The sequence below is a fragment of the Macaca mulatta genome, chromosome 4, assembly GCF_049350105.2.
Source record: "Macaca mulatta isolate MMU2019108-1 chromosome 4, T2T-MMU8v2.0, whole genome shotgun sequence".
NCBI lineage: Eukaryota > Metazoa > Chordata > Mammalia > Primates > Cercopithecidae > Macaca > Macaca mulatta.
The window spans coordinates 145517882-145538135 of NC_133409.1; the positions used below are offsets into that span (position 1 = coordinate 145517882).

Sequence of the window (20254 nt, forward strand, 5' to 3'; positions counted from 1 at the left end):
TGAGGTGTGCAGATCATGAGGTCAGGAGATCGAGACCATCCTGGCCAACATGGTGAAACCCCGTCTCTACTAAAAACACAAAAAATTAGCCGGGCGTGGTGGCGGGCGCCTGTAGTCCCAGCTACTCGGGAGGCTGAGGCAGGAGAATGGCGTGAACCCAGGAGGCAGAGGTTGCAGTGAGCCAAGATTGCACCACTGCACTCCAGCCTGGCGACAGTGTGAGACTCTGTCTCAAAAAAAAAAAAAAAAAAAAGAAAAAAAGAATCAGCTGGACCATGGGAATCATCCACATGGAGTCTGGAGGTTGAATGGGGTCCGTTAAGGGAATCTAATCCAACTTTGGTGGATTCAGATGCTGGGATCTTCTCTACCTCACCTTTTGCCAAGTATTACCTGGCTTCTGCTTGTGTGCCTTTAGTGATGGAAGGCTCACTGCTGCTGAGACGTTCCTTTCAGAACTGAGAAGAGGGGTTGGGGCCAGGGTCTAAGACTGTGTGATTCAACAGGCCTCTGTTGCTCCCTCTTTCTCCTTCATTCTCTCTCTAACTCTGTTCCTTGAACTGTCTTTGCTTGTCCCTCTATGGGGTTTCCATTGATTCAGCCAGGAAATTCCCCAGTACCTGAAGGATTACAAAATACCAAACTCAGGCTGGGGGCGGTGGCTCACGCCTGTCATCCCAGCACATTGGGATGATCACTTGAGCCCAGGAGTTTGAGACCAGCCTAAGCAACATAGCAAGACCTTGTCTTTGCAAATAACTAAAAAATTAGCAAGGTGTGGTGGCACGTGCCTGTGGTCCCAGCTACTTGGGAGGCTGAGGTAGGGGAATCGCTTGAGCCCAGACAGTTGAGGCTGCAGAGAGTGGCGATCATGCCAATGCACTCCAGCCTGGGGAACAGAGAGAGACCCTGTCTCAAAAAACAATCAAACAAACTCAGTGCCTGGCACATGTTGTCTATTCAATTTGTGATGATGGTAAGATGTGACAGACGCACAAACACAGACCATGGCAGTCTCTCTAAGACTCTAAAGCAAGCTCTCCGAGGGCACCGGAAACCCCAGCCCTGGCCGATAAGGTGCAGCCGCCATCCAGGAGGTGAATTTTATGGAATTCCGGAAACTTCTGCAAAAGCTCCAAAGAAGAGTGTGTGAATGATTCTGAGTCTAGGCTCCCCAGCTGTTTGGACCCCCAGCCACACCCTAGCTGCCCTTCAAATACATCCACAGACTGACAACTCAGGCCGAAGCCCTGTGCTTGGGGACACCGTGGCACTGGAGCAGGGGATGGGACCCTCGAATGTGACCCCTGTGAGGTGTGTTTCGTATCATGGGGAAAGGGAGTGAGGTCGGGGCTCTGCAAGACAGGAGGGCATCAGGGCGTATCAGAGGCCTTCGGATCATCACTCTTCCCAGGAACCGAAGAAAGCCCATGCCTGCAAATAGAAATAGCGAGGGAGACCAGGCCAACAGCGCCCTGCCAGGCAGAGCACAGAGGGACCGCTCTAACACTGAGCGGTGATTAACAGGTTACACCAATTAGGAGCCAGCAGCACCCGAGGGAGCTCCTTGGAAAGTTTCTCTCCTCCTCATCTCTTTTTTTCTGATTATGTAATGAATATCGTTATTGTTGAAAATCTGAAAATACAAGTATGTGTAAAATCGAAAGTAACACCCCCACACACACACATTCTCGCTATAATTTTATCACCCACAGATGTGTGGCCAATATTTTGGTGTATTTTCCTTAAGTTGTTTTTCCAGACTTTTTCTTTCTTTGGAGAGTTTTGCCGTACTCCTGCCCCCCAAGTCTTGTTCACTCAACAAAGCCCTCCTTTGGAGTTTGAAAGGCAGAGGTGATGCAGCCCTGCTTTGGGATCCGAGTCCCTGATTTGAGAAGGGTTTTCCTGAACCTCCAAGCTGGTCCTCTGTTTTGTTGCTGTCCAGGAACGAAGAACAGGAGCTGAGGGACAGGAAACCATGCGGGTGTCCATCCTACCCGGGACAGGACAAGTGGTCAGGAGCAACAACCGAATTTCTTGGGCTGCTTCTTGGGGGTCACCTCCACCAGCGAGCCCTTCAGGCCTTCTTCTTGCATCCTGAGTGACCTATGTGACAATGCCGAGCATCAGTCCTCTTTCTCACCTCCTAGGGGCAGCATGGATGGGCCCATGGGTGCAGCTGGGGGCTGGGAGGCTGCACCCGCAACCCCCACACCAGCTCTGCCTCTGCCCTGCATTCCACATGAGACCAGAAGAATTGAGTCCCTGAGACTTTGACCTTCTCTCTCTGGCCTACTATGTGCCAGGCACTGTGCAGGACTCTGACTACGACAGAGAAACCACTATTCCCTCCCTTGCGTAGTGAGAGAGACAGACAGGAAAAGGGGTGACTGCAGCCCAGGAATGATGGGGAGGCAACCAGGGACTTCATACCAGGTCCTGGAGGGATCTGGGGAGGAAGGAGATGGTGACTGAACTGAAAACTGAGCCATGGACAAGGTTTGCCAGCAGAAAGGATGGGGGAGGTGCATCCCAGGCAGAGGGCTATGGCTCAGTGCCAAGAGAGAGCTTGGGGGCTGGGGAAGCAAAAGAAGTCCCTGCCTTTCTTCATGATGCATTTACTGCGTGCCAGACGGTGCCCATCTGATCTAGCTCCCCTCATCCCTCACTCATTGTATTCATTTTTGGAGCACCTGGGTCCCAGGCATGGGGAGAGGGACTGAACGGAACAGACATGGCCCTGCCTTCCTGGACAACAAGAAAACAGATAAATGCATATACCATTAATATGTGTCGTGTCAAGAAGGGCCATGAAGGACACAAACAGGGGCTGGGATCCAAAATAGTGGTGAGAGGTGGGTGATCAGGGAGGGAGTCTCTGAGTGGCTGGAACTTAGTGAGTGTGTGTGTGTGAGTGTGAGTGTGAGTGTGAGTGTATGTGTGAGAGAATGTGAGTCTGTGGGGGTGTGAGTGAATGTGTGTGTGTGTGTGCAGGGGTACGGGAGATGGCACTGGAGATGCTGCAGGCCATTGCAAAGCATTTGAATTTTATTTTAAATCCATGGAAGCTACTAGAAGTTTGGGAGCAGAAGAAAGACACTCCTTTTCTCAGCCCTCTTTGCAAGTGAAAAGACTGAGGCTCGGAGAGCCTAAGTGCCTGTGGGGAGTGATTCAGCGAAAGGGAATGGCAGAGCTGGAGTCAGGAGACTCAGTGCAGGGCTCTCTCTCCCCCGCTCAGACTGGTGAGCCAAGGTCTTTAACTAGGTGCTTCTCTGACCCATTTCCTCAGAATGGGCCTTTCAGTCCCACCTGGGAGTCAAGAGTGGGGCTGGAGCTGTCCCAGAGGATTCGGTGGGGTGGTGGGGGGTGGGGGTGGGGCGGAGGGGTGGGCAGCACTTACCTGGCCAGGTTTACCACAGGCTCCAGGATGTTGTGACCCAAGGCGGCACTGCACTCCCCAAAAGAGACCCCCAGTTCCTGCAGGCCAGACAGGGAGGGGCATGTGTGCCTTGGGAGAGACAACTGCAAGGCCAGGCTATACCCCACCGCTAAAGTCCTGGCCATCAGAGTCCCAAGGCATCCCTAAGCCGACCTCAGTGGCGAGCAAGACAGCCCCGTCTCGGCGTGGGCCACCATCCTTGGCTGAAGCCCTTTGCCCACTATCCCTTCACCCCGGCTGGCCAAGGTGTCAAAGAATGCACTGAAACGACACTTCACAGCCTTCGGAGTAGTGTGGGAAGCCTGCATCCCAACTTGGAGAAAGGTCTCTGGAGACATTTTATAAATGTTAGTTTTTTTTTTTTTTGAGACAGAGTCTCGCTCAGTCACCTAGGCTGGAGTGCAGTGGCGCGATCTCGGCTTACTGCAAGCTCCGCCTCCCAAGTAGCTGGGACTCCGCTTCACGCCATTCTCCTGCCTCAGCCTCCCAAGTAGCTGGGACTACAGGCGCCCGCTGCCACGCCCGGCTAAGTTTTTGCATTTTTTGTTTTTAGTAGAGACGGGGTTTCACTGTGTTAGCCAGGATGGTCTCGATCTCCTGACCTCGTGATCCACCCGCCTCAGCCTCCCAAAGTGCTGGGATTACAGGCATGAGCCACCACGCCCGGCCAGTTATGTTTTTTAATTTCAAAAATATTTCATTGGGAGAATATTGGAAGATACTGTATAAGAAAGTACATGCTCAATATCTAAACCACTGCTGTTAGCGTTTGGGAAGATATTGCCATTCTGTTTTGTATAACCCTTTTATGGGGCGGGGGCTAAATGTCCTGTACAGTTAGGTTAAACCAGATGAAATTGCTATTTTTGGCATGCCCCAGTCAAATATCAGCAATTTCATATGTTTCAACCTAATCTATATCTAGATTTGCAGCTGCTTATATGATTTTCTATTATATTGTAAGCATTTCCCCCACACCCTTAAATATTTTTCCAAGACGGGATTCTTAATGGCAAATACCTCTCGTATGAACATCCACAATTTAACCACCAATTGCTGCCAAATGTTTGTTCTTATAAATAATATTTGAAAGCCCTCATATAAACATGTGCGATTGTACGTTATACATGGGTATCCATTAGGTGTTCCTTTAGGGATTATTACTTCCGAGTCTTCCCTTAGGATAAATTGCTAGAGGATAAATTACTATGTCAAAGGGTTGAGTTACTACTTTTAAGAAAAAGGCCGAGCACAGTGGCTCACGCCTGTAATCCCAGCACTTTGGGAGGCTGAGGCAGGCAGATCACCTGAGGTCAGGAGTTCCAGATCAGCCTGGCCAACATGGCGAAACCCCGTCTCTACTAAATATACAAAAATTAGCTGGGCCTGGGGGCGCGCGTCTGTAGTCCCAGCTACTAAGGAGGCTGAGGTGGGAGAATCGCTTGAACCCTGGAGTCGGAAGTTGCAGTGAGCCGAGATCATGCCACTGCACTCCAACCTGGGCGAAAGAGCAAGATTCCAGCTCAAAAAAAAAAAAAAAAAGAAAGAAAGAAAAAGAAAAAGAATAAACTTCCTTTCAGGCAGGAGCCACAATGATGACCTCACGACTTATGGGAAGTGGGAAGAGAAACAGGAAGAAAATGCGGTATGAAAACGCCAAGAGGGGTTGCGTGAGAGGTGGGGCGAGGAGTGATTTTCCCCTCTATTTTTATTCTCTCCAGATTTTCTGGAATGTGGTTAAATGCTATTCATGAATAAATAGTATTCACTGTCTGGCAGTGGAGCTTCTGATGTAATCATCCCAAGGGAGAATTTGAGTCTTAAAATAGGAGAACTTAGAAGGCAGCACGTTAATTAGAGACCAGAGATAAAATTAAAATTTGATTGGGAATTTTAAGCAAAGCCTTTAAAACCTTTTTACTCTGAAGCTATTTCTTATGTAGGTGGGGACATGGTGTGGGAATGTGCTAATTCAACAATGAGGTTCAGTATCACCCTCGCCACTCTAGCCTCGGGTTTGGGCTTAAAACGCATCTCCAGAGGCCGAGGCTGTGTGGGAGGCAGAGGCGGCCAGGCTGTTCGCTCTGAGCAGGGCTTTGGTTGGGGCAGGGGCAGGAATGGGCCATGGGTTCTCCTCGGCTGCCCAGGTCAAGTGACGCCTATCCACTACCCGCCAGGGAGGCACCTGCCCGGTCCACACACAGAGAGGGGCTGATGCCCAAGTGCTTACCCGGGCCAGTTGCTGCCCAGCTTCTGTGGACACTTGCCGTTCTTCCTCACAGTCCATCTTGTTTCCCAGGAGAAGGATGACCACCCCATCCGACCCTGCGTCCTGCACACAGAACATGTTCTCTCAGCCACAACCACTGTGTGCCAGGCCCCTGGCACATTTGCCCTCCTAGAAGCTGAAGTGTGTCCCCCATGTTCCTACTCTCAGGCCACATCCACTCCATATCCTTCTCACCTGGACCCTTTCCCCCATCCTTCCTTTCTGCTGATAAACATCTCACCTATTTTCCAAGGCCAACCTTAAGAACACCTCCCCCAGGAAGCCTTCCTGGATTGTTCCTGCCCATGCCCTCTCTTCCTGCCTGTGTTGAACAGTCCAGCACTTGATTATACATTTTCCCAATTGTTTCATGAATAATAATAATAATAATTTCTGATTAATGAGTGATTGTTATACACCAGGTGCTATGCTGAAATCAATTATATCAGTTAATCCTCACAGCTCCCCTATGAAAGAAGTCAGGAAATTGAAGTTCAGAGAGCTCAATTCACTTGTCCAAAGTCACAGAGTTGGGGTGGGTGGGATTCAAATCTAGGTCCTGTCAGACCCCAGCGCTCAGCTCCCCTCTTCACACATTACCTTATCCTGCTTCTTTTGCTAAACTAGAAACTTCCAGAGAGAAGACAACATGGCTAACTTCACACCCCTCTGCTGTGCTAGTACACACTGCAGAATTTCAGTGTATATGCTTTGAGGAAGTATGCAGGGGAAAAACTAGAGATGTGTGAACAGAGGAATTATCACGTGGCATGGCACTAGAACTACATTAGCCTCAAGTGTAAGAAGAAGACATTATAAACAGAGCTGCCATATGTAGGAAGAGAATGTTCACAGGATAAAGGAAGTAGTTTTGTTTGAAGGCTATACTATGTGGTTGTCGTTTCTTTGTACTATTGCATTCCCAGCTCATCCAACCACATGCCCTCAGTGGGTGGTGTCACCCATATGTCTGTCATGTCGTTTGTAATCCTAGGAGAAAAGAGGGAGTGGCAGGATATAAGGTCCCTCTTGACTAGAGGGACTGGGGCCAACCCCAGCAGCCATCTGCTCACCTGGAGACAGTCTAGCCAGTAGCGCACGTGGCCAAAGCTCTCCTGGGAGGTGATGTCGTACATAAGCACTACCCCATCAGCCTTGCGGAGCAGCTGCCGCGTCATGCTGTGGTACCTGCCCAGAGAGTCTGCATGAGGCCACACCAGGCATCCCGACCCCAGGTCCTGGCCTCTGCAAAGTGGGAGAAGTAACTTATCCTACTTCTAATTGCTTCCCACAGAGCACGTCTGTATGCTTTCCTTCGTACGGTGTAGTTCTTGTTGACGAGGTAACAGTTCTCATGGCCCAAATTTCAAAAGGTCTCAAGGAGAACTCAGTGAAACGTCTCCTTCCTTCTGCCCCATCCTGAAGCCACCTAGTCCCCCTCCCCAGAGGCAACCAGGGTTATCAGTTTCTTAAATATTTTTCCAGAGGTATTTTATGTATATACATATATATACACACACATATATACACCCGTACACATACATCTTTCCGCCTCTATTTTATACAAATACAGTGTAAAACATTCATCATACTCATTAATATTCAGTGTTCTGCATTTTGGTTTTTTCCAGTTAACAGGATGTCTTAGAGAAATTTCCCTATCGGGCTGGGTGCAGTGGCTCACGCCTGTAATCCCAGCACTTTGGGAGGCTGAGGCAGGAGGATCATTTGTGGTCAGAAGTTCCAGATTGGCCTGGCCAACATGGTGAAACCCCGTGTCTACTAAAAATACAAAAATTAGCTGGATGTGGTGGCGTGTGCCTGTACCCCCATCTCCTCAGGAGGCTGAGGCGCAAGAATCACTTAAGCCCTGGAGGCGGAGGTTGCAGTGAGCTGAGATCACGCCACCACACTCCAGCTTGGGCGACAGAGCAAGACTGTGTCTCAAAAAAAAAAAAAAAAAAAAATCCCTATTAGTACATAAAGACAGTCCTCAGTCTTTGTGTGGCTTTACAGTGTTATATTGGGTGGACTGACCCTACTTTATCTAACTGGTCCCCTATTGATGGACATTTAGGTTGTTTCCTATTTTAATAACACAAGTGATAATACTACGAATGGTCCTGGTCCCTTTGTTATTATAGTCATATATGAGTCTGTCTATAGAATAAATTTCTAGATGTGGAACTGCAGAATCAAATAAGATATGCCTTTTGAGTTTTGATTACTGCCTGGTGCAGTAGCTCATGCCTGGAATCCCAGCACTGCGGGAAGCCGAAGCAGGCAGATCACAAGGTCAGGAGTTCGAGACCAGCCTGGCCAATATGATGAAACCCCATCTCTACTAAAAACACAAAAATTAGCCAGATGTGGTAGCGGGCACCTGTAGTCCCAGCTACTCGGGAGGCTGAAACAGGAGAATCGCTTGAACCCAGGAGGTGGAGGTTGTGGTGAGCCCAGATCGCGCCTCTGCACTCCAGCCTGAGCAATAGAGCGAGACTCCATCTCAAAAAGAAAAGAAAAAAGTTTTGATCACTTCTGCCTAGGTTGAAAGTAGAAGACCAGCATTTTCAGAAGGACAGGTGATTGGGTGGCTGTCCACTAATGACCATGTTGGGACAGCCCTAATATATGCCCTGCCAGGCTGAGGGACCTCTGGCTCTGCTGCCCTCTCTCCCCTGCCTTGGCCTTGACTCATCTCTCCTTCCCTGACCTCCTGAATCCTCGGGGGGCAGTTGCCTCCGGCCCATGTTACTGGGGCTGCTGTGTGTCCCTCTGTACCTAGTTCCTGACACCACTGATACACATTGCCTGTTACCTCTCTTGGCCAGCCGTGTCCCAGAGCTGCAGCACAAAGCACTTGTTGTCCACCAGCAAGGTTTTGACCCGAAAATCTACTCCTAGGACACATAAAGAGGGGTGAAGCCTACTAAGTTACCATCCAGGACTCCTAGCCAAGGCCTACCCCAGTATACACCTGTTCCCTGTACCCGCTGCAGTGCGATAGAGCCCTTGGCTGCTGGGCTTCCCTTCCGCTCTGCATTCCATCCATCCTCGAGGACCCACTTTCTCCAGGAAGCCTTCCCAGACCTCCCTGCCATACTGGCAGTTTGTGCCAACCCAAGGCACCTTGTCTACGATGTTTATTCCTTAGGTCACCCAGAATACAAGTTTCATTATTTTATTTTTACACTACTCCTTTTTCCATTCCCTAATTATCGCATGCACCTTCCCCTCTCAACCAGACAGCAGGGGAGACAAGCAGCCCAGAGGGGCATAAGGAATGCTGGCTTCAGGCCACTGTTACACTGGTTACAGGACCTCAGGCAAGTCATTTCACTTCTGTGAGCCTCTCTTTCCTTGTCTGCAAAGTGGCAAATTAGAAAGACCTACACTGCAGAGTGGCTGGAGGATTAAAATGCTGTTTTAATCAGCCGGGTGTGGTGGCACACGCCTGTAATCCCAGCTACTCGGGAGGCTGAGGCAGGAGAATCACTTGAACCCGAGAGGCGGAGGTTACAGGGAGCCGAGATCCCGCCACTGCACTCCAGCCTGGGCAACAAGAGTGAAACTCCGTCTCAAATAAATAAATAAATAAATAAATAAATAAATAAGGCCGGGCGCGGTGGCTCACGCCTGTAATCCCAGCACTTTGGGAGGCCAAGGCGGGCAGATCACGAGGTAAGGAGACCGAGACCATCCTGGCTAACACAGTGAAACCCCGTCTCTACTAAAAATACAAACAACTACCCGGGCGTGGTGGTGGGCGCCTGTAGTCCCAGCTACTCGGGAGGCCGAGGCAGGAGAATGGCAAGAACCCGGGGGGCGGAGCTTACAATGAGCGGAGATCGCACCACTGCACTCCAGCCTGGGCGACAGAGCGCCTCAAAAAAAAAAAAAATAAAATAAATAAATAAATAAATAAATAAAATGCTGTTTTAAGTGAGCAGACCCAGAAAAGAGGATAAAACTTCTGGTGTGGAGGCAGGGCTTTTAAGGTAGGTGGCCTTAACTTTGGGGGCCCAGCTAGGGCAAGAAACTTAACCAGGTCTTCAATTCTCTGCTTTCTTCATCTGTAAAATGGGGATAGATACGGAAAATGTACATTCAAATATAACTCCGTTGGCTGTAATTCTCTATCTGGTCCCGTCCTCAAATGCAGGCAGGGTAGAGTTCTTATGTTGTGAGGTAGTGGGGTGGGGCAAGAATGGAGGGAAGGTGACGCCAGGTAGGGAAATAATTGACCCGTGAAGGCAGGATCATTTCCTGTGGTATTTAAACCGGAATAGACGATAGCCACCAGGGGGCAGCAAACCGTAGCTGGGATTGGGACAGATCTGGACCAAGTACTTGAATCTCGGGTACTCCCAGCCGGCTAGCAGTGCATGCCGGCTTGCCTGGTTGGTTGGTTGGTTGGTTGGTTGGTTGGTTGGTTGGTTGGTTCACAATTATGCAGCTTGTGTTTTTCTTGATTGAATTTTGTGGGAATTTCTCACCACATAATAAAAGGGGAGGCTCCATTCTAAGGAAGGCTGTTGTAAGGAGTAAGACATGTATGGAAGATGCCTAGTGCATGGGAGGTGGTCAGTAAACGGTAGCTTAGGTGACTAATAATGGTAGCCTTGGCTGGGCATGGTGGCTCATGACTGTAATCCCAGCACTTTGGGAGGCTGAGGCAGGTGGATCACCTGAGGTCACCAGCCTGGCCAACATGGTGAACTTCATCTCTACTAAAAGTACAAAAATAAGCCAGGTGAAGTGGCACACACCTGTAGTCTCAGCTACTTGGGAGGCTGAGGCAGGAGAATCACTTGAACCCAGGAAGCAGAGGTTGCAGTGAGCAGAAATTGTGCCACTGCACTTGAGCCTGGGTGACAGGGCGAGGCTCTATCTCAATAAATAAATAAATAAAATAATGGTAGTGTTGTAGAACCTGTGACCCCACTCAACATCAGGCCAGCCTGCTATAGGTTTCCTCTTCCTGAGGGAATTGCATTTTTAACTGGCTCCCAGGTAAGGCTTCTTGGGCAAGAAAAGTTTGAGAACCTGCCCCAGGCCTCTCTTGTGGGGAGCTGTCATTTACCGACTGGTCTGGCACTGATCCTCAGTCGGCATGTGCCCTGGTCTAATATAAAGACAGGCATGGCATGACGTCTTTGTCCCTAGGTGGGTCTCCCCTCCATTCCCTCGGGTTTGCTTTTCTGTAGCTCTGTATGGGGTTCAGTGGCCGCATATGCTGATACTTTTAGGGAGGGAAGGTTCTCTGCTTTCAGCCATTTCTTGCAGGAGCCACTGAGTTAGACATGATCAAATATTTACTTATAATAATCATAACAATCATAATAACTAATACTTACAGAGTACTCGCTACATGTCAGTTATTATTCTAAGATCTTGACATATCAACTCAACTAATCCTCAACCGCTCTAGGAAGGCAGCACTACTGTTGTCTGATTATGCAGATGAGGATTTGGGGGTTCGAAAGGGTTAAATCATTTGTCCAAATTCAGACCCCAATAAGTGGCAGGACTAAAATTTGAATTCAGGCACCTGGGTTCCTAATTTACCACACTCTACAAACACATTCTGTGTAAAATATCCAGCTTGCCCAAGGTGACTTCCTGCCAGACCATCGCCGCCCAGCCTGGAGCTAGTCATGAGCAAATCCAACCAGCACAGACCCTGCTCTGGCCTGCCCACGGGCCACATGAGTGGAAACATGCTTGTTTTCACCATCAACTCTCGCAGGCACCTAAATTGCAGGGTGCATTGTTGATGTGGCACATTATAAGCTAATCAGATCAATGCAGAAAAAGCAAATTACCTGTAATTAGAGACGATTAGTGAAATAGTAAGGTTATGCCCATATAAAACAATGTCTAATGCAGGGCCCGTGGCCAGGGCAGAACCTGCAGCTTCCTCAGGGATGGCTTGGTCTGGGCCTGCTGCCACTCGTTGGCCCTGGCCCCTGCATCTCCCCTCCTCCCCGCCGCCCTCCTCGGTGCCCTTACCCACGGTAGCTGTCAAGCCTGTGGCGAAGGAATTCTGGTGCAGCAGGTGCAGGAAGGATGTTTTGCCCACGTTGGAGTCTCCCAGGAAGATGACATGGAAGAGGTAATCAGGGTTGGCCTGGGGTTCCCCTGCAGCCATGGGGTCTCCCGGGGATGGGGTCAGCCCAGCCTCCCTGGAGTCCGTTCCTGGATCTTCAAGCCTGCTCTCTGCCCTTGGTTCTCTGGAGTGACGGGGGCCTTGTTCTTCCTCGTGAGCAGTCATGAGGGATGGCCTGGGTTGGGCTTCCTGCTCAGCCATGGTGGGAGGGGTTCGCGTGGGTTCCTTGGGTCCTGCTCCAGCCCCAGGCTGAGCCCCTCCGGGAGGAGAGCCCCTTGGAGGTGCCGGTTTTCCAGGAGCGGTGGCTTCTGCTTCCACCTGAGCCTGTGGTGTGGCAGATGGGAGAGAAGCAAGCAGAGAATCTTGCTGGGGGAGTTGCGAATGCGCAGCTTCCAGGCCGTGAGCCTCAACTGACTGCTCTGAACTGAGGTCCTGTTCACCTCGGCCCTCTTGTTTTCCTTCCTCAGACCTGGGTTCCTCTTCTAGCCCCTGGTGGGGGAGGGCAGGCAGCTCACCCAGCCCAAGGACCCGGCCATGAGCTTCTCTTAGCCCCTCAGGAAGGCCCTCCTGCACCACTGGGCCTGTGTAGCCCTGCTCCAACCTCTCTGTGGGCAGTGGACCCACAAACTCCAGGCCCTGGAAGGGCTCAGTTGGCCCCAGGGTGAGGGCCCTCTGGGCCCCCGGTCTTGGCTCAGAGCCAGTGGCATGCAGGTTCTGCTGGAGGGTATCTCTCTGCCTGGGCGGCTTGGCTGGGCCCACTCCTGTGAAGGCAGTTGTGGGCGAGGGTCTGGGCTGGGTTTCCGGCTCAGTCATGGTGGGAGGGGTTTGTGTGGATTCCCGGGGTCCTGCTCCAGCCCCAGGCTGAGCCCCCCTGGGAGGAGCCCAAGACCCAGGGTCCTTGTCATCTGGGTCTGAGGCCTGGATCTGTTTGCTGGACCCAGCTGGGGCCTGGGGAGGGGGAGGGGGCCCATCCTCCAAAGGAATGAGCACTTTGAATGCAGGTGCCACCAGGCTTCCTGAGAGACCCCAGAGGAGGCGGCCCTCGGGTGTGGACCCCGGCTCCTGGTTGGGGTCCAGGTCGTGCGGTTTGACAGGCTGCTCTGCACTAATGTCCTGCTCCTCTGGGTCCACTCCTTTACTGTCCTTGGCGCTGAAAGGCACCCCAGGGGGGGTCCTCGGAGCCCCATCTGGATCTGAAGATGGCTCCTGACCAAATAGTAAAGCCTGTGGCTCCGAGATGGAGATCTGCCTGACCACACGGGGTGTCTGGGGGCCTGAGGCGGCTCTTGGGGTCGGGGGCGGGCTCCAGCAGAGCTGCAGGGCTCCGTGCGGAGGGCTGCCAAAGTTGCTCAGGAGCTGGTCCCAGTCATCATTGTCCCCAAATAGCCCAGGCAGCGGGGCCTCCTCAGGGGAGACAGCCCGAGGGTCTGGGGTCTTCTCACCCACTCCAGGAACACTGGAAAGGAAGTAGGGAAGCAAAGATCAGGGGAGGGGCAGGTAGGTGGTGTCACACCCATCCTACCTGCAGCCTTCACCATCCCTTGCTCTCCCCATGGCCAGGCCTCCTCCCAGTCCTTGCTCAGGCAATCCTTCTCACCTGGTGTGTGCTCCCCACTCCTCCTCCTCATCCAATCTCATCCATCCTCAAGACCCACATGAAGCCTCACCTCCTCCAGGAAGCCTTCCTTGATCATTCTGGCCCATCCCACTCCTCTGAGCTATAACAAGTAGAGTGAGTGCCTGCTAGGGATCTTGCACTGCACTAAGCCTTTGTGTGTGTGTGTGTGTGTGTGTGTGTGTGTGTACATGTACACCCACACATGTGCATGTTTTAATTCTAGCCATGTGGTCTTGGGCAGAGGTGTTTCCCTTTTTTGTGCCCCAGTTTCCTCATCTTAGAAATGGGCGTGATAGTTCCAGCGTGGCAGAGGGTGGGGTTTAAGGAAGGAAACTGTGTGTGCACTGTGTGCTAGCTAGATTCTTAGAGAACTCAGAGTTCCCCACTGGTTCCAGGAGGCCCCTAGAGTCCACCCCAGTCCAGGGATAGCAGCCACTTGCCTCAGTTTCTCCTCCATCTGCCAGGACACTCGGCCCCTGGCGGCGTCCAGGCGCCCCCTGGTCACCTGCAGCTGCCCCTGCACCTCCTCCAGCCGCCCAGCCAGGTCACGCTTGGCCTCCCACAGCTGCTGGTTCTCTGAGGCAGCCTCCTGATGTGTGCTCCTGAGGTGGGAGAGCTGGGCCTCCAGCTGTAGGGTGGAGGGTGAGGCAGAGAGAAGCCCAGATGCCCTCCAGGGCAGCAAAAAGCCTCCCAAGGCCATTGTGAGACACCCCCTGTCCAGACTCCCACCCCCTGACCAGGCTCCTGGAGACCCAGCTTAAATCAGAGTAAGAGTGGACGGTTATCCCTCCTTGGCCTAACTAGCTCCATTAGCTCCTGTCCAGGAGGGGCATTGGAAATCCTGAGGCAGGGAGGGCAGGGAGACTGTGTGAGGAACAAAAACCAGCAGTGCCACAAAAGCCCCACACCTAAACCAGATCCCACCCTCCTCTACTCAGAGCCCTGCAATGGCTGCTGGCCTCTGAGACCATCTGGTCTACAAGGGGCTCCTGATCCAACAGCAAATCACATGACCGAGAGAGGGAACGCTGCCTGGCCAGGTGTAGGGAAAGGCAAGCCCTTGTAATGGCCTCCGGGACCCTGAAGAGTCTCCCTGCAGCCTCCTCACCTCCCCTCATGACCCTCATCTCCTTTCCCATGGCTGTTCCCTCTCAGTCTGTTCCAGTCCACAGCTCTGCTTACTGTTCCGTGAACTTCCACAGCGCATGCCCGCTCAGGGCCTTCGCACCTGCTGTTCCCTCTGCCTGGATGCCCTTCCCCCGCATATCACACTTCTTCAGGTCTTCGCTCCAATGTCATCATCTCAGCCAGGCCTTCCTTGACTCCCTTCTCAACTTACTTGACTACGATTCCAACTCTTCTATCCCCCTTTCCTGTTTTACTTTATTCTCCTTAGCACTGATCACCATCTCCTATGTTATGTATGTCACCTGTCTCCCTGACTAGATGGTAACTCTGTGGGCAGAGGTTTGTGTCTGTCATGATCCTCAGAACCTGGAACAGTGTCTGGCACATAGTTGGTGCTGGATAAGTAGTTGTGGGGTGAAGGAATGAATGGTTGGAGGGAAGAGGCTTCACCTTCACAGGGGACAGGACAAAACGGCCCCAGGTGTAAAGCCCTATCTCTTCTCTTGGCAGGAGGGGCCTGCCTCAATTTCCAAGGAGCAGCTGCAGAGGCACCTGGGAAATCAACATGGTAACAGGGCCAGCCCAGGCCATGGTGAGGAAGGCTCCGGGAATCTTGTCCCAGGCTGAAGGGATGCTTGTTGTCCTGGTTACAGCAGAGGACAATTTTACCAAGGTCAGAGGTCCCCAAGTTGAGGAAGGAAGAGACAGTGGGGCAGGGTCTCCGAACAGTCAACCACAGTGCCACCCATAAGTGACTACAGGCTATAAGACCTGCAGTGTCAGGGCAGCAGGTAACCTGACCCTAAGCAGGAAGCTAGGTCAGTTTCAGAGATGGAACAAGTGATACATAAACTACTATGTACCAGGCACTGTCTTAGGCCCTCCCATGTAGTACCTCTAATCATCACAGTACCTACTAAGGCAGGAGCTCTGATTTCCATGTCTCTGATAGGAAACTGAGGCTCATAGATATTAAAAACCTGTTCGAAAGTGGGTTTCTGGGAAACCCTGTCACTCACCTCCCTCTGGCCCTCAGCTAGTCGCTGCACCTCGCGCTCCTTGGCTTCTAGGACGTCCTGCATCTGGGAGGTGAGGGCCAGGCCCCGAGAGTCGCTCTGTGGAGTAGGTAGATTCAGCCCTCACCCTGCAGACTCTTAAGAGCCAGCCGGGCAGGCCAGCCCTTCTCACACTCCACCTCCACCACCTGGGGTGCCTGGGCCAGGATGTCCCAGCAGGGAGGGTTCTCAGGACAACTCCCCCAGTTCCAGCCTAGATTGTGGCAACAAGGAGACTTGGCAGAGATGGGAAGGGGGCCCAGGTTCGACATTCCCCACCCCATCTCTCTGGGGAACACAAGCTGCTCAGGGCAGGGAGAGGATTTACTCCAGCAGCCTCCTGCACCCCACCCTGGTCAGTCACTGGCCCCACTCCTCAGCCAGCAGAGGTGTCCCCGGCAGTGGGAAGGAGGCAGGCTGCCAGCAGGAGCCCACCTCGGCCTGCAGCTGCTGCTTCTCCTGGCGGATCTGCTGCTCCATCTCCTCATAGAGCTGCTGGACCTCGCGGTGGTGGTCAGAGTCACACCTGGGAGGAGCAGGAGTTGGGGCCAGGCAGCCCATTAGCGCCTCTGGGAGCCTGCTGCTGGCAGGGGCAGTCTGGGCTTGGGTGTGGAATCCATCCTATTGCTTTCCTCACTCTGCCAGCAGTCACTGACCTCTGTCACTCTGAGAACAGCCATCCCAATAACAACCCGCTGACCCATACGACTTTGACATTGATCCTGCTGATCCCACCATGCCGACCCTTGTAACCATCACCAGTTCCCCTGGCCAGGGTCTCATTGTCCTCATCACCCCATCACTCAGTCCCACCTCCCTCTTTCACCATCCTCCTGCCCCTATAACCCAACTCCAGGGTCACCACATGCATTGCAATCTACGGGAGCAGGCCCCCTGGAGTTGGGCGTCACAGCGGGTCCTGTACCAAGACACACCCTGCCATTCCCACTCCTGCCATTACCAACTCTGTCCCCCCCGCCAGGTCCCCTGAGCCACCTCTTCCTCCAGCGCAGCTCTGCCCTATCCAGCTCACAGGCCCGGCTGTAGAAGGAGCTGGGGAAATTCAGATTCCACTGGAATGTGAAGAGCACCTACTTCAAGTCAGACACCCGGCCGGGCCCCCCACTCACTTCTTCAGGGTCAGCTCCAAGGCCTCCTTGTCTGCCTGGGCCTCCTGCAGGCGGCTGGTCATCTTGGCCAGAAAGCCTGCCAGGTTGCCTGCCAGCTGGGGCTCCTCCTGCCGCAGCTGCCGCCACAGCTGCCAGATTTCTGTCTGCCTGGGGAGGGGAGGACAGCCAGAGATGGGAGGGTCAGACACGAGGTGGGATGGAGAAGCAAGGGGAGCCCCACTCCTCAGTTTTCACGACAGCGCTCCAAGAGACTTTGGCACCTGGGCCAAATCTATTGACACCCTACAAGATGCAACTCAAATGCCACCTCCTCCAGGAACCGTTCCCAGGTGTGCCCTCTCCCTTCCTGAACCCCTGCCACACTTTGTCTCTCTATGATTCTGTAATAGTGGGATGGGAGGATTTGGGATACTGATGGCCCAGGGCTTCCATCTGCCCTCTCTCTTCTCTCACTCTGAGGCTGTGTGACCTTCAGCAAGTCCCAAGCCCTCTCTGGGCTCATTTGTAAAATGGGGTGGGGGCTGATTCCTGCCAAGCAAGGTCATTGAGGAATGAGAGACGCCTGACGAAAGCACCAGCTCAGGGCCTGCTACACGGTTGGCACCCGATAAAGGCTGCTTTCACATGGATTTAATTAAGTCGTGAGGACAGATGCCAGAGGGCTGAGCCTAGGCCAAGCTGCCAAGTGAATAAAAGGTTGCCCTGCCAGTCTACACCCTAAGTCCCACCCTGCCTGCCTCACAGCACCTGGCCCCACCCTCCCGGAGCCAAGCGTGAGGAATCTTGTCCTCACAGAACCCCACGGGTGCGGTGAGCAAACCTGGGCCAGTGCGTGAGGGTGACTCCCCCACTGGTTCTAACAGACCCTGGGAGTCCTAGAGAGGGATGTTTGCAGGCAGGGCTCCCTTTCTTTCTCTCTCTCTCTCTCTCTTTTTCTTTTCTTTTTTTTTTTTTTTTTTTTTTTGAGACAGAGTCTCGCTCTGTCGCCCAGGCTGGAGTGCAGTGGCACGATCTCAGCTCACTGCAACCTCTGCATCCCAGGTTCAAGCGATTCTCCTGCTGCAATTCTTCTGCCTCAGCCTCCCGAGTAGATGGGATTACAGGCATGTGCCACCATGCCCGGCTAATTTTTGTATTTTTAGTAGAGATGGGGTTTCATCATGTTGGCCAGGCTGGTTGGAACTCCTGACCTCAGGTGATTCACCCGCCTCGGCCTCCCAAAGTGCCGGGATTACAGGCATGAGCCAGGCCAGGGCTCCCCTTTTCTAAGCAAAGGCAACTCCCTATACCCAGAGCCTCAGAAGGATGGGAGGAAATGCATTTCTGTCTCCAAACCTGTTCAACCCGGGGCACAAAATGCCTGAAATCACCCCCAACTCCAGGAATCCTCACTGAGTTAAGAAAGGCACCCGCAGGGATTCCCATGGTTTTAAGAATTCAAGGGCCCTTGGGAAGCTGAGCCCACTTGTTAGTCCTCCTGAAGAGTGACCCTACAGGGCAGGATAGGGCAGGGAGGTGCGGGGGTGGGAATGACTCCCCATAAGCAGGCATCCTCTGCATGTGGTTTTAACCCCACCACAGCTTTTAGGCTCATTCTGCAGCCCAGGAAACAGAGGTCAGAGGCGAAGCCATCCCTGTGGTCACACAGCCAGCCAATGGCCAAGCCGGGATTTGCACCTGGCTCTACCTGGCACCTGCCCCCTTGACGCTGTGTCCAGGGGAGCCCCTGCTGTCAATGGCTGGCAGAGCCTCTCCCTGTGCACATGCTGCCCTGGCCTTACTTGGGAAGTAAGTGTCCAGTCCCCAGCTGCTCTATGAAGGCAAGGAACGCCTCCTTCTCCTCAGCATCGGCCTCCTCCAGAGCCGGGAAACTGGTGGTAGCAGACACCCGCTTAGAGGGCAGTGGCTTCCTTCTGCGGAGCCTGTGGGAGCTCTGGCTGGAGCCAAAGATGTTTTCTGTGGACAGAGACGGACAGAGGGGAGCACAGTGGTGTTGGGCCCAGGTGCCTGGCCTCCCACCCAGCCCTGCTCCAGCCCTCAGGGAAGGAATTCTACCTGTGCCAGTCACATTTATACAGGGCTACATTCATGTATTTCTCATATCAACCTTAGGAGTCTACTTAAGGTAGTCATTTTACAGATGAGCGTCTGAGGCCCAGAGACACCAAAAGACTTGCTGGAAATCACACCGCACCTCCAAGGCAGTGAACAAACCCTTCACGCACTCAATCAAGGGATGTGTATTGAGCATCTACGTGACAAAATTAACCAAAATCCCTAACGTGGAGCTGACATTCTAGTGCAGGTTGAAAAGAATATATATATATATATATATTTTTTTTTAAGCCAACTTGCTAAGTGAGCCAAAGGAGTATAGGAATATGCAGGGTAATTTCCACTGAGAGACTCGGAGGATCGACTTAGATGAGGTGGCTAGCAGTGGCCTAAGGAGGTGACACTGGAACTGAGATGTGAATCCCAAGAAGGAGCAAATCCTGTGGACTCCAAGAAGCGTGTGCCTGGCAAAGAGAACAGCACTGCAGGTGCCCTGAGGCAGGACCGGGCTAGCAAGATGGACGGGGTGAATGGCACTGAGTGAGCCAGCGAGGTTGGCAGCGTCTGGAGGGTGCAGGCCCTGCAGGCCCCAGGAAGGGGCTTCCAGTTTGTCCCACAGGCACTGGGAAGTTCCTGGCATGGCAGGCATGATTTGATTCGCGAATGAAGACGGCCCCAAGGCTGTGTGGACAACAAGCTCCCTCTGCGCTGCACTCCCACCGGCAACTCCCCTTGCCCAGCCCTTGAGTTCTCCTCCCAACTCTCAGCTTCTCCATTGCCAGAACTGGAGGAACCTTCTGCTGGAGTGGGCCCACGCGTAAATGCAAATTCCTGGCCTCCTTCTCTGCGGGTCTCCAGGCTTTTGGAGACTCAGCTGACCTGAGAACTCTGGGTGGCTTTGTGGACACTGAAGGCTGATCTGTGTCCATGCAGGGGCTCTCTGAAGACACCACACCTTTCATTGCCTGGGCCAGAAGGTCTTCCCACGGAGAGGATTAGCGGGAGGATTGTGCCCTGCTGGTCCTGGGCTCCCTATGTCTTGTCAGCCCTTCTAGAGAGGCAGGTGCTGGGGCGGCCCTGCCCAGCGGGGGCTCAGCACCTGGAAAGCCCCCACCCCTAAATATCACCCTCTGCTGCTCCCTGGCCCATGGAATTCCCCTAACCAAAGCCACAATGTTACTCTCCTCAGGCGGAAACAAATCTGTGGTGTCAAGACCTCTGGCTCAGGAGAGGCCTTTTACTGAGGAGAAGACATGGGATGAGCAAGCCCAGAGGCCTCCCTGGAGGCGGGGGGGTGGGGGGTGGAATGCATGGGGGAGGGCCCCGGACCACTCTGGCAGCCAGGGATGTGGGGTGAAAGTCCCTGGGAAAAGGGCTGCCTTTCTAACGACCCAGTCTAGCCCCATGCAGGGCACACTGCACGGGACACCTGGGTGCCCAGAGGCCCTCCA

At 52.9% G+C, this 20254-nt stretch overlaps 1 protein-coding gene across 5 annotated transcripts in view; it reads right to left on the reverse strand.

Moving 5' to 3' along the window:
• Positions 1 to 1718: 1718 nt before the first annotated feature.
• The window catches only part of RAB44 (RAB44, member RAS oncogene family), a 35292-nt gene continuing 16756 nt past the window's right edge, over positions 1719 to 20254 (reverse strand). The window contains exons 4-14 of one of the 5 annotated variants that reach the window (XR_013416460.1): positions 18530 to 18704; positions 16749 to 16895; positions 16054 to 16144; positions 15583 to 15678; positions 13876 to 14063; positions 11721 to 13273; positions 8490 to 8608; positions 6782 to 6953; positions 5670 to 5771; positions 3401 to 3477; positions 1719 to 2106 (exon numbers count right to left, since the gene is read on the reverse strand). Coding sequence is in view for 4 of the 5 variants with exons in the window: in XM_015136253.3 (XP_014991739.2) it covers positions 2016 to 2106; positions 3401 to 3477; positions 5670 to 5771; positions 6782 to 6896; positions 8527 to 8608; positions 11721 to 13273; positions 13876 to 14063; positions 15583 to 15678; positions 16054 to 16144; positions 16749 to 16895; positions 18530 to 18704 (2717 nt within the window). In the remaining variant the exon portion in view is untranslated. The remainder of the gene's footprint in view (positions 2107 to 3400; positions 3478 to 5669; positions 5772 to 6781; positions 6954 to 8489; positions 8609 to 11720; positions 13274 to 13875; positions 14064 to 15582; positions 15679 to 16053; positions 16145 to 16748; positions 16896 to 18529; positions 18705 to 20254) is intronic. The other 4 variants (XM_078000065.1, XM_015136253.3, XM_078000067.1 and 1 more) reach the window with 4 other exon arrangements.